This window comes from Myotis daubentonii, chromosome 2, assembly GCF_963259705.1.
Source record: "Myotis daubentonii chromosome 2, mMyoDau2.1, whole genome shotgun sequence".
Lineage (NCBI taxonomy): Eukaryota > Metazoa > Chordata > Mammalia > Chiroptera > Vespertilionidae > Myotis > Myotis daubentonii.
This window is the reverse complement of record NC_081841.1, coordinates 16,132,952-16,155,052: the sequence shown is the minus strand read 5'-3', so window position 1 is coordinate 16,155,052 and position 22,101 is coordinate 16,132,952. Positions and strand designations below refer to the sequence as shown.

Below are 22,101 nucleotides of genomic sequence, written 5' to 3'. Positions count from 1 at the left end.
GAGAGAGAGAGAGAGAGAGAGAGAGAGAGAGAGAGAGAGAAAGAGAGAGAGAGAGGTAAAAGTTATCTCCTTTTAAGGACTTGTGTGATTAGATTGGTTCCCCCTGGTTAATCCAGGATAATGTCTCCCTCTCAAAGTCCTTAATCAAATATGCAAAATCCCTTTTGCCATGTGAGGTAACATATTCACAGGTTCCAGAGTTTAGGGCTTGGACAAGTTTGGGGATCCCTTTTTCTATTTGCCACAGGCCCACAATTGTTTGTATTGTATTCACTATCTGCGCTTCTTGTGCTCATTGCCTCATCTTCTCACTCTCCAGCTTCTTGTGTTTGGCCATCCATTTCTGTCTCAGTTCACTTAAAACCTTTATCTTCTCAGTTCTTAACTTTCAGCCTTCCTCAGCATGCAGTCCTGTTCACTACCTTCTGCTGAGAGCAATACTGCTGAGTAGGCTAACCAGGGCTTGTAGGTTGGCTGTATAGGCTGCCTAGGTTCAGATACTGGCTGTGACCTTTGCCAGTTACTCACTATCTCGGTACCATAATTTTCTCATCTGTAAAATGATGATAAAGAATGTGCATGTACCACGTATGATTAATGTGATGATTAAATGAGTTAATGTAGTTACCACTTTGAGAACAATGCCTGTCGCATAGTGCACCCGCAAGGGATGCTAACTGCCTTGTTGCTGTTATTTTGGTTATTCTCTTTGTAAATGTTCCCGCAAGGTTTTATCTGTGACCTCTTTTCTTCAGAAATTATAAGCCTTTCTCAGAGTTTGAGCATTAATCTCCAGTTAAAGAACTCCAGCCAGAAACATTTCCAAACACCACACCTCTGTTTCTGGCAGTGCTTGGTGAACATTTTATTTGGATGTCTCAGGGAAGCCAGAGACCAAGCATATGGGAAGCCAAACCAAAATATCCTATTCATGTTCTTATTCCTTTTTAATCTTCAGATCCAAAATCAATGTTGATTCTTTCCTGTCACCTTTAAACATAAAAAAGACTATCAAATTCTACAGACTCTACTTTTATTCTTGCCTCGATCTATTGCCCCAGTTAAAGTAAAACAGTCTTCTTAAGTTCCTGCTCTGATGATGTCCAACCCCCCCGAATCTTGTTCACATAATGTCAGTGACTCCCCATGGCCTCAACATGAAGATGCTGATAGTGTAGCGTTCAGAAATTTTCTACCAATTTTAAATTCCATACAGAAGTAGGTTGTCATTATCATTACTTATATTCTGAATAGCCAATGTTACTGCTCAGACACCTTAAGCATGCTTGACACTGGACACCTCTTCCTCTTCTCAGTTCGCTCTGTTTTCTCATACTTTCATACCCTGTGCCTTTGCTGCCAGGAATCCTCTTTCCCTCCATCTCTGTCTGTTAGAGTCTTACTCAGCAGCGCAGGCTTAGAGGCAATACCACCTTCTTTGTGCCCTTTACTCTCTGAATCCTCAGTGCTTAACAAATGTTTGTTGAATGGATTAATCAATAAACAATTGAAGATCTCAAAAAGAACTCCTTCCCAAGGTATTAAGTTTAAACTATATACTTGCAATTGCCTACTTTCATCTTGTTCACACCCTTCACTGTCACCTATGACAGGACAGGTTTCCAGTTGTTTGTATGGAAAATAATACTACAATTAATAAATTAATAATACAAGGATAAACTGTGTTTTGCACACTCACAACTGTAGACCTACTTTTCCCCCACCTTGTATACTGTTACCATATGGTAAGTTTTATATCTTTTGTATGTCTGAACCGGGGGGGACATTGTGCCCAAGTCCACAGAACACAAGGAAAACCCCTAAGCTTTCCTGAGTCCATAGCTGTTCTATTTCCCTGAGTGGCAATGTAAAGGTTCAGGATGAGTTCAATATCACAGGATAAGGTAAAGTTAGGTTAGCCTTCAGAGTAGTGGGAGTGGCGGGAAGGGGGAAGATGGAGAAGATGAGCCCAACTAACACAAAATGAGAAAGTCTTGGGGAATAAAGGTAAACGTTAACAAACATGATGTTCCTGGGAGCCTTCCAAGGAATTTTCAGAGATGTTGTTGATTTATGAGGATGTAGAGCCATTATCTGTTAAAATTGAAAGAGATGGCGTTCGAAGACTCTGATAATCAAGGTTCAGGTAGAAACACAATTCCAGGAAATGAGCAGATGTTAATAAAAGGAGATTTATGTTGCAAAGGTTAAGGAAATGAAGGAGATGGCAAAGCAGCGTCTAACAACAGTGGAGAGTCTTTGCTATGTCTAAAGAAACAAAGATAATGTTGACCTACTAGAGAGGGAGCTGTGGCAGAGGGGCCACCCCACAAGAGTAGACCCTAGAGAGGGCCCTCAGAAGTGCTGGAGCAGGGAGGGAGCAGGGAGGAAGTAACACACTCCTCCTACTCTCCAGCCTCTGCTGGTGCCTCCCAGTGGCTGAGGCACCTGGAAGCCCGTGAGGGAGCCTGGTGATGCAGTGCGCAGGAGCCTGCTTCCCAGAGCACAGGGGGTGGGACACAGTCTCAGTCCAGTCCCTAATTCAGGGGACAGATATGCAGACAATTACAATGCAGGTGGATAGCTTTGTGCTAACAGAATGCAGGGAAGGGACTTGTCAGCATAGGGCAGTGCGGGTGAGGGGCTGGGTAGGAGGTTGGGAATGGTGGGGCTTCTTCAGAAGGGCAATGAATGAGTTGGTTCTAGAAGAATGTGTTGAATTTGGGGTCTGAAGGAGAGCATTTCAGGCAAGAAGGAGGGTGGTTTTATTTGTGAACTTACCACTTATGACCAAACTGTAACCATTAGTACCATTCATTCCACTTTATGAAGACTGTTACTGGGGCTGTGTTTGTCAGTCCTCTGCTGTGTACCAACAACCCCAAATCTCAGTAGTCAAATCCTGAAACATTTACCTCTTCTGTTCAGGAGTCTTTCAGCAGTTGGTGTTTGAACGATCTTGGTGGGGTGAGTGGGGCGTGGTTCAGGGCTGCAGGTTAGATTTGAGGCTGTTCTGTGTGTCTCATTTTGGGCCTATGGCTGCTTGGAGCATGTGTTTTCCATGGTGATGGCAGAAGCACCAGAGACCCAGCCGAAACCATACAAGCACATTTCACATCTCCACTTTCATCCACTAGCATCCCCGTGGTCAAAGCAAGTCATGATGACCAAGCCCAAGTCAATGGAGGGAATATATCTTCTCTCTTTACTTGGAAGTATTAATGGGTCACATGGCGGAGAAAAGGTAGGAAATCTGGGGACAGTAATCCAGTGACTCACTGTGGTTTCCTGAAATGCAGTCCTTCTAGTAGAATTCCATAGCAGGGGCAAAAAGAGACTCTAAACCAGCCCCAGTTGTGGGAGAGAAAGAAGTTACAAAAAGTCTATAAAGAATCTAGAGAAAGCCCGGAAACTGATCTCCAGCACTTTATTTGAAATCAAATCATGCCGGTTTAGCAATCTTACAGGCTCTTGTTCTTTCCGATTCTGTAAACTCTTCATATAGACATTGAGCCAAAAGTGAAATCTGGGTAATCTGATATCTAGTCCTATCTAGCAGTTTTGGTCTCTTTTCAGAGTGCTTGGCTGCCAATGTGGCTTTAGACAAACAACTGTCACAACATTACAAATAACAGGGACTTGGCAGGAAATTCTTCCTGGTTTTGCTGTGTTGGTGTTGCCAGATCTGTGTAACGGCACAGTGCAGGAAGATTGCACAGTGGGAGGCACCGTGCACACAAGGAAGGTTGGGTTGTAGCAGATGCTGCCATGGGGCCTGCTGAGACTAAGCAGTGCTCCAGCCTCAGGCCTCCAGAGGGGAGATCTCTGCGTCTGTGACTGCGCCCTGCAACTCAGCCAGGCTCTGTTACCCGCCTTTTCTGAGACTTAAAGCTCCTCAGAATCTCTTTGCTCTGGGTCCACCTGAGCTCACCTGACTGAGATGGCACAAATCCTGCCCCCTCTACTGGGAACACACCTCAGCTAATGACAAGTGGGTTACACACTTACTATATGCATTCCTATGTGTTCGTTTGAGTCTTTTTTCTCCCCAGGATATGGGAGGCTATCAGCCTACTTTATAAATATTTTATAAAATGTTTTTGAACCAGCCCAGCCAGTGTGGTACAGTGGTTGACTGTGGACCTATGAACCTGTCAAGGCATGTGCCTGGGTTGTGGGCTTGATCCCCAGTGGGGGGTATGCAGGAGGTAGCCAATCAATGATTCTCTCTCACCACTGATGTTTCTATTTCTCTTTCCCTCTCTCTTCCTCTCTGAAATCAATAAAATATATATTCTTTTAAAAAATGTTTTTGAGTCAAATAAGAAAGGATAGTAGAAAAGCTCCAGAAGGATTGGAAAAGTAAATCAGATCTGAGAGTAGCCAGGGGAATTTTCACCTCCTTTCTCTTACTGTTTTAGGAAGAAAAAGTGCTGGATTTGTCCTTCACTTTGTAGCTAGAGCTGACAACAAGAGGAAACTAGAAATAAATACCCCATTCCACAGATGGCTTTTTTCTTAATTGGCAAAGGGTGAGTCTTATGTTTGGCTCATGGTAGTGACATTCAAAACAGTGTTTCAGTGATTTGAAAAGTAATTTAACTAAGAAACGACAAGGGGAGTGATGCAACCCATAGACGTTATTGCTGCAAGTTGTAAAACAGTGACAGGATGACAAATGTTCCTGTGGCCCAGAGCTCTTCTGAATCACAGGAGTGACGTTCAGTTGAAAGCAGATCACTTTTCCAGGCACGTTTCTACCGCGCGGCGCAGCCAGAACTGGCGCCCCTTGGAGGGGCCAAGAAGAAGGAGCACCGAAGAATTTTATTCCATTGAGGAATATAATAACATTTTACATAGAATTTTGGAGACAGAAAGAAAAAATATGAGGAGCTTCAGATAAATATGAACTTTGTTTTCTGTTATCAGAATATTAAATATGTATTGTGTTTCAGTGGACTCATTGAATTTCTCAGGAGGAAACTCAGACCAAGTAGGAAAGGTGGGCTTGAAATTTAGGAGACAGAGCAAAGCAGGAGGCCTCTGGAGTTGACCACACATGATGACCGCTGGAGACATGGGGTGCAGAAGGCACATGGGGTGAGGATGTAGAGAAAGGGAAGACCAAAGCCAAGACTTTGGGATATGCCCACAGAGTGAGGCTAACAGTGGCTCCCAAGTATATGTCTGTGTCCTAATCCTCAGAACCCGTGAATGTGACTTTATTTTGAACGAGTTTGCAGATGGGATTAAGTTAAGGATTTTGAGAAATATTATCCAGGTGGGCATTAAAAGCCATCACAAGGGTCCTTCTAAAAGAGAGAGACAGAGGGAGCTTAGACACACACCCAGAGGAGGAGGTGACATGACTATGGAGACAGAGATTGAAGTGATATAGTCATAGGGCAAAGAGCAGCATGGAATGCTGGCACCTACAATAAGCTGAAAGAGGCAAGGACCCGACTTTGCCCCCAGAGCATCTGGAGGAGGAAATACAGCCCTTTCAACACCTTGATTTCAGACTTCTAGCCCCCAAGCTGTGATGGTAAATTTCTGTTTTTGCAAGCCACCAGAGTTGTGGTAACTTGTTACAGCAGCCCTAGGACACTAATATCCCATCATTGGGAACAAGAGTGAAAAAGAGATTTAAGACAGACAGCAGAGGTAATGATGCTGAATGCTAGAATCTAAGGGGTGTGAGAATGAAGAGTGAGAGGAAATCGTCATTGATGTGATAGAAGCTAAAGGTGACAGCTAACTTGTCACCCAAGCAACTCTGTGTTCCAGGCACTGCCATAAGAACTTGAGAGGTATTAATTCCTTCTTACAATTTTCTGAGATATAAGCTGTGGTTATCCCATTGTATAGGTGAGGAAACGGAGGCACAAAAAGATTCAATAACTTACTCTAGGAAAAACAGGTAATAAATGGTGTGACCAAGATGTAAACCCAGAAACTGGCTCCAGCACCCACATTTTAACCACACACTGTACTTCCCTCTTCTCCTCCCTAAAGGTGTGACTTCAGATCTTTTTATCATGTAAGGTAGATGATAGGTCTCAAGGGGAAAAAAAGGTATTTTTTAAAGATGTTTTGAGGTAGAATGGAGGGAAGATTAGAATCTTTATGTTACCTGGGCTCCATCTTCCCAGCTGAGTTGGAGAGGAAGTTGCCTGCTGACACCCAGTGAGGCAGCCAAGTCTGGCCTCAAGGAACCTGGGAAAGATGACAAGGGTGCAGTGAAACAGGAAGTACTGCATTCAATTTTTGTTGCAGAGGTAAACATGCTCAGTGTCTTTCCTTGACTGGCTCTTGACCCTGTGCTCTGCCTGTGCCCAAGGAGTCTTTGTTTCACGTAGAATGTCACATGCAGGGGAGAAGGGGCAGAAGGGGGACTGTCACCCCACAACTCTGTAATGAATATACTTCATTCAGAGCCAAGGAAGGAATCAGAGATATATACAATATGATCCTTGCCCTTAGAGACTCTGGAGCTAGTTGGAGACATGGGACATCCATGTGCTGGCAGGCGAATGATGACTGTACAAGGGCGTTGAGTGATAAGGTGATAAGGGTTAATTGTAATTAACTGGGTGTTGACTGTGGTCCAGAGGAACTGGAAGGACTTCCAGGTGAAGGCTTCAGCTGATGAAGGACTTTAATAGTTGGTCAAGAACCCAGAGGACACTTCAGCATGATGCTAAGGGTGGTGGTGGGAATAATAGCTCTGTAAGAATTTGGGTCCAAGGAGTGCCAGAATACTATTCCTTCCAAACCTTCCTTGACACATGATATACCATCCAACCCTACTTTGATAAATTATTCAGAACCACTACAGACGTAAAACAATCAGTCTGTGTTTTGCTATTTAATTCATTAGGCTACATGGTATAATGGAAAGGAGCGGGGTTAAGATTCCAGTTAATCACTTGTATGACCTTGGACCAGTAACTTCACCTCTTGAGGCTCAGGTTTTCCTCTGTAAAATGTAGATACCAGTTCTCTGTCTTTTAGGGTTGTGCTACGGCATAAATGGGATAATAATTGATATCTAAGCACAGTGCCTAAAATGAAGAAGAAATTGGATGATGCAAGTTATTGGCTGACAATTCATTTCTGAAGATGTGACTGCTGAACTTTCTATAAGTGTTAATGCTTTCATATGCATGAAGTATATGTTATGTCTTGTGTACTGTTTGTTTATACATCTCCCTCCTCCATGGATTTGGCCAGAGTATATGCTCTGATGGGCCAGGCCCTTTATATGTACCTCTGAGAAGTTATAATTCTTAGAGTACCTGAATGGATTTGCTCAGGTATCAGGGGTTCCTCCCAAATCCCCCTGTAATATACCCATTTTCCTCATATCCATCCTGTCTTGGTAATTCTCATGATTTTTTTTAACATATCCCCAGGACCTCCATTATTATATATTTATTAAACATGGAATTCAACAGTTTCAAGTGCCTATGCCATTTATTTCCACTGTGTAATTTTTATTCTCATTTGTCATTTTGTGTTTCTTTGAGGGGAATTATATAAGAGCTAGAAGTGCCGCACTGACTCACAGTCCTTGTCCCTTCAACCCAGTAATCCTCTGCAAAAGGGACAAGAAGAAATGTTTTGGGGAGAGCAGCCTATTTCATTTGCTCAGACTGAGGCTGCACGTACTGTCTGATGTTGACTTAAAACATCTCTCCCAGGCCTTTCATCTGTCACCTGTCTGCCTTCTTCTGGAATCTTGATGGGTCTACAGACGTTCATTTGGCACCTCTGTGGAAATGTGGAGCACCCAGTGGTGGTCGGGAGCACGGAGGAATGCAATAATACCAGGTTGATGCTGTGGTGTTGGTATTGCCCATAGAGACAGCAGGAGCTTAAGGACACACTTGCCCAGCACCTACGCATAGAGCAGGACGTGCATTGCGAAGGGAAGGCTGCCGAAGTGTCTCCCCATGGGTCATCCAGCATGGAGGCCTTACCTGGGTGAATTTCCCAAGACCAAGGCTCAGGCTCACAACATGTGAGCTTGGAAGCTAGATCTTGGGGCCAGACACATACTAAGCAGTTCATGGGAAGTGGACGTGTAGAAGCCCAGGATCCCAGACTGCTAGCCGTACTGAAAACCCTGTCTGCCGGGTAGTCGGGAACACTAGTACCATTACTCGCTGCACTGGAGGCCACGTGCTAGTCTGAAGGCTGTCTGGTGAGCACTGTCAGAGCAAGGGCACGTAGGTGGATAAAGGAGAGTAACACTGTGTGTCAGGACAGCCTGGCTGTGTATTTGGAATTCTCGATCTCTGAGGCTGTTGCCTGGATGGGCACTGCCCAGTTTGTCTCTATTGCATTGTTTGTTGGTTGTTTTTTAGTATGTGTTTTTATTGATTTTAGAGACAGAGGAAGGGAGAGAGAAATAGAAACATCAATGATGAGAGAGAATCATTGATCGGCTGCCTCCTGCACACCCCCTAATGGGGATTGAGCCTGCAACTAGGGCATGTGACCTGACCAGGAATCCAACTGTGACCTCCTCGTCTATAGGTCGACACTCAACCACTGAGCCACACGGCCGGGCTCTTGGTTGGTTTAATGCAGTGGTTCTCAATCTTCTGGCCCTTTAAATACAGTTCCTCATGTTGTGACCCAACCATAAAATTATTTTCGTTGCTACTTCATAACTGTAATGTTGCTACTGTTATGAATCGTAATGTAAATATCTGATATGCAGGATGGTCTTAGGTGACCCCTGTGAAAGGGTCGTTCGACCGCCAAAGGGGTCGCGACCCACAGGTTGAGAACCGCTGGTTTAATGCTTCCTTTATACTGACCAAACCTCACTCTGATTTGAGTCATCCTTTCTTAAAGATTGGTTAGAATTCACAAATTGACTTGGGTCATATTTTTCCCCCACCTTGGAGAAATTTAAGGTAACTCTTTATACCTCTCGCATGACCCATTATTACTGATTTACAGTTTACCTCTGAGCAGGCTTTTTATTTCCCTCACGTCTGGGTTTTTAGTAGACTTCTCACCGTAGCCTTCTTCTACTGGTAATATGTAAATTTACTATTTTTACCCTGCCAGGCCTAGTTTACTCATCTGTATAAGGCACCAGATTAATTAGCTAACCACTAAAGTAATTTCTAACTTTAAATTCCTACCTTTAAGTTTCAAAAGATTTTCCTCTTAATAAAGAAAAAAAGCTATGATTTTGTGAAGCTTAGCTTTCCCCTATCAAACAGCATGATTCTTGACCAGATCCCCCTAGCTAGTTGGTATTAATAAGGCTGACACCTTTCCTTGGCTTTTTTTTTTAAGAACAGGTCTGGATTCAGTCATTCATGCCTTTGCATTCCAGTTCCATCCTCATAGTACTTCTTTGGACAAATCAATCATCTTTCATATTTCATTGAGGCTTCTAAAATGATTTTTTAATTCTCTTTCCATCAGTAATTTATTAGCTGGAATTCTAGAGTGAAGAACTTTCTCTTATTAACTATTTGGCTATTTTGAAATGTTGTTAATAAAGTAAAGGCAGGACAAATGCTTAATTCTTTCTCTTTATCGATTTTTTGAGTAATGAATTGAGAATTTAGCACTTCCAATGTTGAACAATGTGTGTGTTTTTTTAAAATGACACCTTTTGAACTCAGAATTTGACATATTTTATATGTATCAACACATGTGATCCATATTGCCATAATCTATGTAAATTGCTGCAATTCATATTGTTTTTGATGAGATTGACACAATGTATGGAATTTCCTTCAAACTATTCTGGCACCTAAAAGCAGACCATCAACAAAGGGAGTGATATAGATGAAAAAAGATTGGAAAAAATCCTTTTCTTTTTCAACTTTATGGAAAAAATCTTCATATTTATTAAAGCTGGGTAACGGGTTCATAGGGTTCATTATACTGTTATTTTAGCTTTGGATATGTTTGAATTTTTTCCAAATAAAATAGCTCTAGAAATACACATAATTCTAAGGTTATCAGAGGTGTAAATCTGAATTTAGTCTTCAACTCTGGCCTCTACATGAATCCCCTGGAGAAGGTTCTTTGATTTTCATTGAAATTCCAGATATCCCAACAACAGTTCTTACTATTGATAGCCCCTGACAGCAGCATGCCAAATATGTGCATATTCTCCAGGATTTGGGGAAGCATTTTAATATTTGACTTCATTGGAATATTGGTAATATGTAAATTGACTATCCCTATTCATAAAACTCTTGTCCTGATATCTGAGGTTGTCCACTTTTGAAAGAAACGGTGTTCATTAAATATTGTTAGTGTGAAAATCAATTGGTATCACAATTCTAGCATCATTTGCATCCCTTAAGAATTTGAAGCTCAGTTGCTTATGCTCTCTGGATTTCATGCCAGAAAATAATCTGGCATTTTAGCCTTTCTGAACTGACTTAGTCAACATAATGGTGCTATTTCTCATTCCAGGTTTAAGTTTATCTATTCATGGGGCTGAAAAGCGTTTGCAAATCCATCAACGGCGAAGTGTGGCAAGCCACCCAAGGTCACGTCGCCTGCCCGTGGTCAGGCATTCCTCACTCCCACCAAGTAGAAGGTCAATAAAAATGGAGGCAAGCTCTTCTGGAGTCACTAATGGGAAAACCAAAGCCTTCCACCCAGGTAAGGCATGGGGAAAGTGCAGCAGGGACCCATGTTAGTAGCAATCAAAAACAGCCTGTGTTATATTTTCATTATTGAATTATGCCAAAATTCCAGTTAAGTTTGCTTTTTAAAAGAATCTTGTGTCTGTCCCTTTCTTCACTTCAATCACTGGTAAATGTCACAAGACAAGTAAGAGTAGAGAGAGAGCTTGATGTGTCAGAAAGGTGAAGGCTACGTTCTGCCGACAGTGGTAGAATCTAAATGAAGATCTAAGTGAATAAACTTGCTTAGTTCAAAAAAGCGTATTGTACACTAAAACAAAAGAGGATTTGGCCATTTTCTTCATAATTTATTCTAGGATAGGCCAGGGAGAAGGTCAACCTGAGAATGCCCATGTTGAAGCCCAAGATATCTGGTTTGACTTGCCTATAACCTCCTAAGAGTAAGGCAGAAGATTGGGGTTATATTATGTTTCAAGGCTCTTGGAAGCATTTTAACAAGTAAAAAATGTTAAAACGAGTCAATATCAAAGCAAGTAGTTTTTTAAAAAAGGTTTTATTTGCTTGTTTGAATGAGAAGCTCATTTAGGTCTTTATTCATTCATTCAACCAATTTATTGAATGCCTGCTATATGCCAGGCATCGTCTTGGATGCTGAGGAAACATCACTGAACAAGGCAACTTTACTGTCCATCTGATTCTTCTGTGTAATGTCTGGGCAGGTGGCCACCCAGCCCCAACTAAAGCCAAGCCTCCATCTCTAGCCATGTCATGCCTTTCTCTCTCTCTCTCTCTCTCTCTCTCTCTCTCTCTCTCTCTCTCTCTCTCTCTCTCTCTCTCTCTCCAAATGTATCTCTCTTTACTCCCATCCTTTTCATCTTTCCTACATTTTTAGGAGATGAAGGTCCTCCCAATGATATTGAATAAGCCTTCACCTGTGCCCTTGGCCACCCCTCCTCTCTTGAGCCTTGCTCAGGAGAATGTGTCCTCTCATTCTCTTTTTCTTCCTCCCTTACTGCTGGTTCTTTCTCCTCGGGTTATTACATAGGCTTAAGCTCTCCCATTCCTATCATATTCATTTGCCACTTTCTCTTTCATTTACCATCTCTCTTGAAGTTTCCCTTCTCCTTTCTAAGCCAAACATCTTCTAAGCCAAAGAATAATCTACACCATTTCCTCTTCTCTCTCCCTCCAAGCCACTCTTCAACCTACCACTACCTGGTTTCTAGCTCCTCCACATCTTCTCTTGAGGCCCTTAGTGACCTCTTATTGGCCCAGCATGCCAAGTGACAGACTCTTCTGATGCACCAGACCAGAATGAACCACCCACCACTCCTTCCCAAAACCATATTCCCTGGCTCCCACAACAGTCTTCTTTCTTGGTTCTTCTGTTAGTTCTTTGGCATACAACTTTCCCGGTTTTCCCATTTCCATCATCTCTCTCTTCTTCTTGCATCCCATCCCAGTAGGTCCTTTACACTAAATCTAGAATAGTTCATCTCAACCCTGACCATGTCATTCACCTTGCTTGTCCTGCTGTCTGTAGGGTAAAGTTTAAACCTCTTAGCATGCTGAAAACAAGTGCCCTTCATGATTTAGCCTCTACGGCTTCTCATCCTTCATTTTTGCCTACCTCTGCCTTAAACTTTATATGCTGGTGTATCAGTCAGGATTCAACCAGAAAATCAGAACCAGTGAAAGATACATACTAGAGATTTATTACCAGGAATTGGCTTTCATGATTGTGAGTTCTGTCAAGGCAAGTCTGAAATCCATAGAGCAGGCTGTCAGGAAGGGCAAACTGGAACTCTTGGGTGCAGATGAAGCTGCTGTCCACAGGTGGAATTTCTTCTTTTTCAGGGAGGCTTCAGCTCTGCTTTCAAGGCCTTTCAGGTGATTGGATCAGTTCTGTTCAGATTCCCTAGGATAATCTTCCTAAGTTAATTTCAACTGATTTCAGATTTCTATCACAGCACAGCAATACCTAGTGTTCATTGAGTAATTGGGGACTGTAGTCTAGACAAGTTGGCACATCAACTAGACCATTAATCAGATTAATCAGACATCTAATCAGACTGACTTGCATTCAGCTCTTCAAACACCTGGTACAATTTCATGTCTCCCAACATTTGCTCATGCTGCTCTCTCTAGGATGACTTGGTTTTGTCACATTATATTTTAACATTTTTTAAATTACCTGTCTCTCCACCATAAGGTTTTCAAGGATGAGAATTCTGGATTATATATATTGTATCTCCAATAAATATGAGTAGGGTAGGACTGAACTGAACCATCATTAACTGTTTTTCAGATTATTACACTAGTTTTTTTATAAACAAATTTTTCCAGCTTTATTGTGTTATCACTGACAAATTATAGTAGTTTTCTAAATTGTTCTACCTGCCTTTCTTTCAACAAATACTTGTTGAAGGCCTATCCTTCAAGTACTTGTGATACAGCAATGAAATAAACAAAGGTCCCTGACCTCAGAGAATCTGATAGGTAAATTATATAGTGTTTAGGAAGATAAGTATTATGGGTAAAAGGAAAAGTAGGGGAGTCAGGTAGTAGGGTTGCTTATTGAAATTTTAAATAAGGTGGTCAGGGTAGGCCACTTCATGGAGGAGATGTGCAATCAAAGACTAGAAGGAGCACCCTGGCTAGGTGGTTCAGTTGTTGGAGTGTCCTCCCATACACCAAAAGGTTATGGGTTTGATTCCTGGTCAGGGTACATACTTAGGTTGTGGGTTCAATCCCCAGTCGGGGCACAGAGAGAAGGCAACTAATTGATGTTTCTTTCTTACATCAGTGTTTCTCTCTCTCTCCCTTCCTTTCTCTCTAAAAACCAATAAAAAGCATATCTTCAGGTGAGGATTAAAAAAAAAAAGACTAGTAGGAGCCAAGAGAGCCTTGTAAATGGGCCAGTTCATTACAGCAGAGGGCTAGTCAGTGGATAGAGCCTAGGATAGCGATGAATCTAGAAGTTTGAAGATCAGCACAGAGGGCCTGAGCCTAAAGTGAGGGGAAAACATCAGCCTAGAGAGGCCAGTGGGAACAGATTGGGCAGGGCCTTATAGTCCACGGTAAGGACTTTGAATCCTGTGTGAAATCAGAGCACTTTCAGAGTTTGGAGAAAAAGAATCCTATGATCTGACTTATATTTTACAAGGATCACTTTGGCTACTGTTTGAGTATATAGATAGAGAGGGTGAAAGGAGAAAGGTCACATAGGAGGCCACCATAACAATCTAGTCAAGAGACGATGGTAGCTCTCATCATTAGGGGTAGGAGTAGGGTGGTGGTGAGGATTTGGATTTTGGAAGTATTTTAAAGATGGGCTAACAGGATTTCCCAATGGACTGAATGTTGGGTAAGAGAGAAAGGAGTTCTAAGGATGACTCCAAGGTTTTTTATCTGAATATATTTGATTGATATCCAATGGAGAAGCTGTAGGAGAAACAGATTTGGTGGATTTTAAGTCAGAAGTAGGGCCAAGATCAGAAGTCTGATTGTGAACCTGATAATATTAAAAACTGGCAAGATCATGTAAGTGGTGGGATAAACATGTCTGGAGTTTGAGTGATTAGTCTTGGTGGGAGATCTAAAATTGACTGTTGTTGACATATAAATGGTCTTTGGAGCACTGAGATGAAAAGAGGTGACAAAAGAAAGAAGTAAAGATGGGGCAGTGGGGGGGATTAAGAGCTGAAATCTGGGGCACTCCAATGGTAAAGGTAAAAGAGAACATGAATTAGCAGCAAAGAAGACCAAGACAGAATGCCCAGCAAGGATGGAAAGAAGCCAGAAATTATGTGTCTTGAAAGATAAGTAACGAAAGTTTATCAAGAAGAGAGGAGTGGTGATTATCTAGGTTAAATATTGCTGAAAGTCAAGTAAGTCCAATGCTAAGAATTGGCCATTGATTTTAGTAAAGTGAAGATCAATTGTGATTTTAATAAGAGAAGTTTTGGTGAAGTGGTGGGTGTGAAATACTGATTAATGTAGATTTAAAGGAGCATGGGAGGGTATAAATTGAATACTCTAAATACAGACAACTTTTTTGAGCACTTTGCTGTGACAGATAGTGAAAAAATAGGGAAGAAGCTGGAGGAGAAATAAGGTCAAGGGAGAGTTTCTTTTCAAAATAGCAACTGTTTAGTAGATAATTCATGATGTTGGAAAGAGGGGAGAATTCATGATGTGAGCTTCGGTGAGAGAGATGAGAGTAGCGCACAATACAATCATGAATAGTTTATTTGTGATAACAGATGGGAAGGGACAATATGTATATGTTGGCAGTGTGATGAGGATCTAAGAAGTTCTTTTCCCACTGTCAGTTTTATTTGTAATGTGGGAAGCAAGGTCATGGCTGAGAATGAGAATGGAGCCAAGGAGAGAGAGGCAGAGAAAGAGGGAGAGGTGGAGAGGAATCTGTATGTTATGATGATATGATGGTATGTATGATAAACAGGAAATACGATTGCCAATCACGTTCAAGGGCTGTTGTAGATTTATGGTTATGATTAAAGTAGGAGGAGTCACCATAGTTGTGTTTTGCTTTAATCTTGTTTAGCCACATGAGTGAAGACATAGAATAGATGGGGGGTTAGATTTAGTCAGGGCTGCATTTTGCCAAAGAATTAGGAAAAGAGTGATTGGGATCCACAGGTGCATGAGAGGCAATGACTATAATTGATTATGTGATGTAAAGCTTTGTAAAGAGTTAAGTCAAGACATCAAGGGGGTGAGAACAGTGGAAAGCTGATAGAATCAATTGGTTGGAGGTCTGAGAGGTTTGAAAGGGTGTTGAGGTCGGGTAATGGGAAGAAAAGCTGGAAAGATAAGAGGACGTGATAAGAGAGGGCATGCATGACACTGATGTTATGGAGGAGGGTGCTATTATTAGCAATAAGCAAGTCTAGACTAGTAGGATATGAAGTGAGTGACTATAATAAGGCAAGATCATTGGAGTAAAGAATTCTCAGGATTGAGAGGCCAGGGTTTAGAAAGCATTGTCTATATAGATATTGAAATTTTCAATAATTGAATAGTTTTGGGGAGAGTGATAATAAGCCAGGAGTTAACCTCATCAAGAAATGTGGAAGCATGACCTGGGACGCAGCAGGTGAATGCAGTCATGAGGAATAGAAGGTGACAAAATATAACAACCTGAGATTTAAAGCTGGGGGTGTTTAGGGAAGAAGGAAGAACAATGGTCTGAAGTGGCATTAAGACTCAAGGAAATCTAAGTTCTCATCATAAGAAAAAGAAATTGTAACTCTGTATGGTGAAAGATGCTAACTAGATTTATTGTGGTGATTATTTCTCAGTATACACAATTATCAAATTATTATGTACAACTGAAGCTAATAATATGTCTATTATACCTCAATACTAAAAGAGACTCAAGGAAGATATCTTCTCCAGATCCATTGGTGTCAGGGCTCTAGCAGAAAATCCCACAGGGAAGCAGTGACCTCTGGGAACAACAGGCTTTTATTGGAAAAGATGAAGGGAACAATCTGAGAAAAGACAGATGATGAGAAGTTAATTCTGGGGGCCCAAAAAAAGGCATTTGGATGTTGGAGAGTTGCCTTCGATGGCTCTCTTTAGTTATTTTTTCAGACCACCCCAAAGTTCTCTAATGATGATGATCAACATTATCCCTCCTCTGCTTAAAAAATCTTTATGGCTGTCCAGAAGTAAGTGCAACTTTGTGGTCCCGCTCCACTGTAACCTCCCTCTTTTTTTCCCTGGTTATGTCATTTTATACTCCATGACCTGCTGATTCTACTTGAACCATCATCAGCTCTTCACTATTGCTCAGGTAGGCTTTTACTAGTACTTTCCATTTCTCTGTCATTGCTCAAGCTCCTCCCTGTTTTTTGGAGGAGCCCTTCCCCCAATTGATCTCTACTTCTCATTTCTCAAAATATAACCCAAATTCCAGTTTCTCCCAAAAGCCTTTCTAAATCTCACTGATCAGAATTGATCTTTATAGAACTTGGAAGCCTTATTGGGTCCACCTGGTTTTAGATTTTATAGTTCTCCTGGAAGGCAGGAACTATATTTATCTTTGTATTCCCCATCCTTGCTAAGCCCATGAGATACTAAGAGTAGGTTCCACTACTAAATGATTATTTACTGTTTGTCAAATCTATTCCACCCACTGGATACAGGTTTGCATTCTGAGATTATATAGAGTAAATCTAAGTCTTCTTTCAAATGATGATCCTTGAGTTGTTAAAAAACTCATCTTGAGCTGCTTGTCAACTGAAACATTTCCTAGTTTCTTCAATGCTTCCTTCAGTGACATGTTTTTCAGATAACCTCCTGCCCACTGTGCTCTTAGAAACAGTCTTATTTCATGGCTGCCCCTTTGAAAACACAGTGCCCAGAATAGCACCGGTGATTCTCAACCTTCTGGCCCTTTAAATACAGTTCCTCATGTTGTGACCCAACCATTAAATTATTTTCGTTGCTACTTCATAACTGTAATGTTGCTACTATTATGAATCGTAATATAAATATCTGATATGCAGGATGGTCTTAGGCGACCCCTGTGAAAGGGTCGTTCAACCGCCAAAGGGGTCGCCACCCACAGGTTGAGAACCGCTGGCATAGACTATTCTGCTGGTGTCTGACCCAGGCAGAGTACAGTCGGCCTTTAATTCATATCCTATACCGATATTAATGTAATATAATTTAAATACATATTATTAAGGTATTTCCTAACAGTGTACCATCAGCATGGGATAATTTAGACTTTCTCTAGTCACTGCTCTCACCTTAAAAACACATCACTACATTTATCTATGCATAATTTTATAATAACTTGTTAAACTATTGGCTGAAAATATAAAGCCAATTGTTTAGCATAGAATTATAATTAAGAAAAATTATATCATACAAATATACAAAAACACACATTTAGGAACAACAAATCATCATGGAACAACAGATACAACATACAACATTCCTGAATAGTGTATATGGATAGCTGCTTTTTCCCCCTACACTGGGAAACATTCCAAAGCTTTAGAATGTAGATGTATACCTTTTATTTGTACTTGCCATTCACTCTAGCTTCTAATATGTATTTTTATTTTTCCTCATTTTCTTTTTTTTCAATATAGTTTTATTGGTTTCAGAGAGGAAGGGAGAGGGGGAGAGAGATGGAAATACCAATGATGACAGAGAATCATTGATCGGCTACCTCCTTCATGCCCCCTGCTGGGGATCGAGCCCTCAACTTGGGTTTGTGCCCTTGACAGGAATTGACCCTGGATCCTTCAGTCTTCAGGCTGGCACTCTGTCTACTGAGCCAAACCGGCCAGGGCTTTTTCCTCATTTTCGATATACCCTGACTTAATGTTTTATATCTATCTTGTGACCTGTTAGATTGGGCATGCTCCCTTTTTGTGAATTTGTTCTTTTATTCTAATTCAATTCTAGGGGCGGAATATTTTGGCTGAAATGAAAAAGAAGTTGGAAAAATGTTGTGACATACACAGAGCTCTGGACATTACGCTTGTAGATAGTGTTTTCCTTCGAAGAAATTGAACTGGAAGAGTCCCATTACATTTCCGCCCCTTCCTCCTCCAGCTTGTCTGCCTTACCCACCCAAACAACTGGGCAATTTCACACCTAGAGCATGACTGGCAGCACTGGAGAGGGAAGAAAACATTTAGATATAGTTACAGGAGCAAGTCTCAGAGAGCAGCAATGAAAGCTTCCAGAATCACAGGTATAAGATAAGGATAGCATTGACATTTGCTGGGAGTTACAGTGATAGTTTCATCTCAGCAATTCTTTTTTCCCCTCAGTCACTCACTGCTGTTTTTTCTTTGTTATAGTTGCCAGGAAGAGCCTTGCTTCTTTCTTTTTTTACTTTAAAACCAGAATTTCAGGGGTAAGTTGGATGTAATGGGATGAGACTAAATTTCTCAAGTCTTTACAGTGGTAATACATTTAAGGATTAAAACCCTGTGTTTATATATCTACATATGATAGCATAATTTTTAACCCCTAAATCCTAGATCTTAGAGCATGTGATATTGTCAAACAAGACCTATTTGGCTTAGTTTATTGCATCATTTTGGGGGGAGTGGATCTTTGTAAACATATAATAACGAGGATAGAAATAGCCCTTCCATAACTTTATTTATACATATTTGTAAAAAGACACAGCACAGCACTCAAGGTGCTTTTGGTTCCTTAAAGCCTCTCTCTGTCTGTACTCAATGGAAAAGTTCTCCATCAACCAAAAAGAAAAAGAAAAAAGAAAACCAAAACCACACACACACTTTCTTCCCCAACACACACACACACACACACACACACACACACACACACACAAAAATCAATCTGTATTGCATTTAACAAATAACGTATTGAACTTAAAGGAGCATTTGGGAAGGCTTTTGCAATATTTTGGTGGCATTTTATCTGGTCACCTGAATATTTACTGATGGTGCTTCCTCTTGTGAAGTTAACGACCTACTTTTTGTTTTTCACGGTCAGGTTGTGTGTATAATGGGAAATCTAATCCTTTATTTAATGTCAGGGTTTCATTGCACTGACTTAAAAGTCTTAGTTTTTATAGAGACAGACTCATAGAAAGAGAGCAGGCAGACTGCTCTGGTTGGGGTAGGGAAGGTTGGGAAAGTGGGGGCATTGAGCAAAAAAGAAAAAAGAGAGAATTCATGGGCATGGACAACAGTGTGTCGATTGCAGGAGTAGGGGGAGGTAGAGATGGAAGAGGGCATGGAGGGGACAAATGTGATGGAAAAGATAAAATGAAATAAAAATAAAGTCTTAGTTGATATATATATATATATATATATATATATATATATATATATATATATATATATATATATATATATTATTGATTTTTTACAGATAGGAAGGGAGAGGGATAGAGAGTTAGAAACATCCATGAGAGAGAAACATCGATCAGCTGCCTCTTGCACGCCCCCTACTGGGGATGCCCGCAACCAAGGTACATGCCCTTGATCCGAATAGAACCTGGGACCCTTGAGTCTGCAGTCCAACGTTCTATCCACTGAGCCAAACTGGTCAGGGCTAAAGTCTTAGTTTTTTAAACTGGTACCTAAAACACTTTATGCTGTTATTTCTATTTATGTCAACATTGTAGAATACCTTTGTGCCTCATTCTCATGGAGTATGACCTTGGATGTTATATAAACACTGGAAATTCACTCACTTAAGTACCCACCCTCACCTCCCAAACAAACAGTTCAGATAGGATCTTAATTCCTTTTGTTTTATTTTTTCCTTTTAATTGAATTTATTGGGGTGATACTTGTTAACAAAATTACACAGGTTTCAGGTGCACAATTCCATAACACATTATCTGTCCACTGTATTGTATGTTCACCACCCCAAGTCAAGTCTCCTTCCATCACCATTTATCTCCCCATACCCTCTTCCATTTCTCCTACAACCCCTCCTCCCGCAATCACCACACTGTTGTCCATGTCCATGAGTTTTTCTCTTTTTTTCTTTTCTTTGCTTAATTCCTCCACACTCCCAACCCCCCAAATTCCCCTCCTCCCAGCCGCCAGCCTGTTCTCTATGAGTCTGTCTCTATTTGCTTTTGTCTTTATTTTTCCTTTTTGTTTTTAAAGGATGTTTTAGACTTGCCCCTTCTAAAGGAAAACCTGAAACAGAGCAAGGGATGCTCCCAGGTACCATTGTGAAGTTTTTCTTTCAAAGTGTGAATTTTTTACACTGGCTTCTGTTTTATTTTTTAAAATCATGGAAACATGTGGCTTGGTAATTTAGTGTTGTTGTGGTTTTTGGGTTTTTTTTTATCAAGGTGATAAATTTCACTGTTTACAGTTCAGTGAAACTTAGCAGAGAGAAGATCTGGCCTTTAAAACATTACAGATGATGTACCACGTTATCGTACATTTGTGCTGTCTTTCTTTCTCTCTTCCTAGTTAGAGCAAGATAAGTATGACTTGTATCCTCACTGAATCCGTGGGGGACTGGGCTCACAGTGGGGATCGGGCTTAAAACCTGACTGGCTGGGCAGAGCTGTGTTTGTAACAACATGGCCTTGTCTGTGCATACTTTGCTATGAGTGAGTTCCTTGAAGGACTAAGAAAAGCATACTTTTCTTCTTTTGAGCATGTTTGCTTTTGCTCAAAATCCGCTAGTTCTGCCACATACACTCCTTCACCAATCCCAGAGACTCGTCTTGGAAACGAGCTGGTTCCAAGTCTTTGCTGTGAATAAAGCACCCCGCCCCCCATTTTTGTGCATGTTCTTAATTAAAGCTCTACAGCTTCTTTATCTGGTTTCAGAAAAGGAGAAAAGAACTAGGGGGCTAAGCCCCTTTCAAAACCTACTCCGAGTGCCAGAGAATTTTTTTCCTTTTCAGATAAATGTGATGTAGATGATTTTGTTGGGGTGGGGGTGGGGATGGGGTGTGCAGAGACAGGTTTTTTGTGTTTTTTTTTTATCATCAAGTGATTTCTTTCAAGGACCTTTAAGGGGATTCAGGTGAAGGAGCCGAGTCCCCATGTATGAGGAGAGCTGGCTGCTCCTTTAAGTAGCCCAGACCACAGTCATATAGCAGTGATCAGCCAGATTATTTAAGCCAGGGTTGCCTGCCTCATATCCACCATGCTGTTTGCAATGCTCTTGCTTTCAATCAATACATACTGAGTGTAACTTTAGGGTTTCTACTCTTAAGAGATTGCCCCCTGTTCTGCTTTAGTTTCTAGCTTTGCTTTGTCTTTTTCAAAGTATGTAGCTTACTCTTTTGTACAATGAAAATTTTATTCTGACTTGAATGTAATGATATTGAAATCAGTGACGCTATAATTTGCACTTTTTTGCATATGTCAACCCTTTTCAGGGAGTAAAAAGCCCTACTGTGTTTTTAAAGAAGGTCAAGTATATGCCCAGTACTGAAGTAGAGATATACACTGTATGTTTTCATATGTGGCACTTTTATGTATTTTGTTGGGTTGTTCTAAATTGTACTGTTCAATACTATTTTTGAAGCTAGGATGTCATTTTTATAACCATCTTGGTGTTTTAGCACCATTATTATTACTTTTGATATACAGAATGAACTGTGTGCATTTATAGAGCAATAAGAGGATATATTTAATGTACTTTGTTTTTAAATGAATATGAACTAAAAGCATGAATCAATAAAAGTCATTAAAATGAAAAATACATATTTAAAACTCATTATTCTGCAAGGTAGATGGGACTTCTTTAGTTTCATTCTTTTACTTGTAGTATACTTAGACTAATGCATCATAGCTCTGTTGAGAGATTATACAAGAGCTCTCAACTGAGTTTCTAATTTGTAGTGAGTCATAGATCTTAGAGGCAGCATGGACATTTTAGCCATATTGAGGCCTATTAAGTCATCCATCTACTTTTTACAAAGTTAATAATCCCAATTCCCAAAGTGCTTTCTGAA

At 40.8% G+C, this 22,101-nt stretch overlaps 1 protein-coding gene across 3 annotated transcripts in view; it reads left to right on the top strand.

Moving 5' to 3' along the window:
- Positions 1-22,101, top strand: part of ANO4 (anoctamin 4) — a 301,902-nt gene that overhangs the window by 125,323 nt on the left and 154,478 nt on the right. For all 3 annotated transcript variants that reach the window (XM_059681867.1, XM_059681866.1, XM_059681868.1), the window contains one exon: positions 10,459-10,650. In XM_059681867.1, coding sequence (XP_059537850.1) covers positions 10,459-10,650 — 192 coding nt within the window. The remainder of the gene's footprint in view (positions 1-10,458; positions 10,651-22,101) is intronic.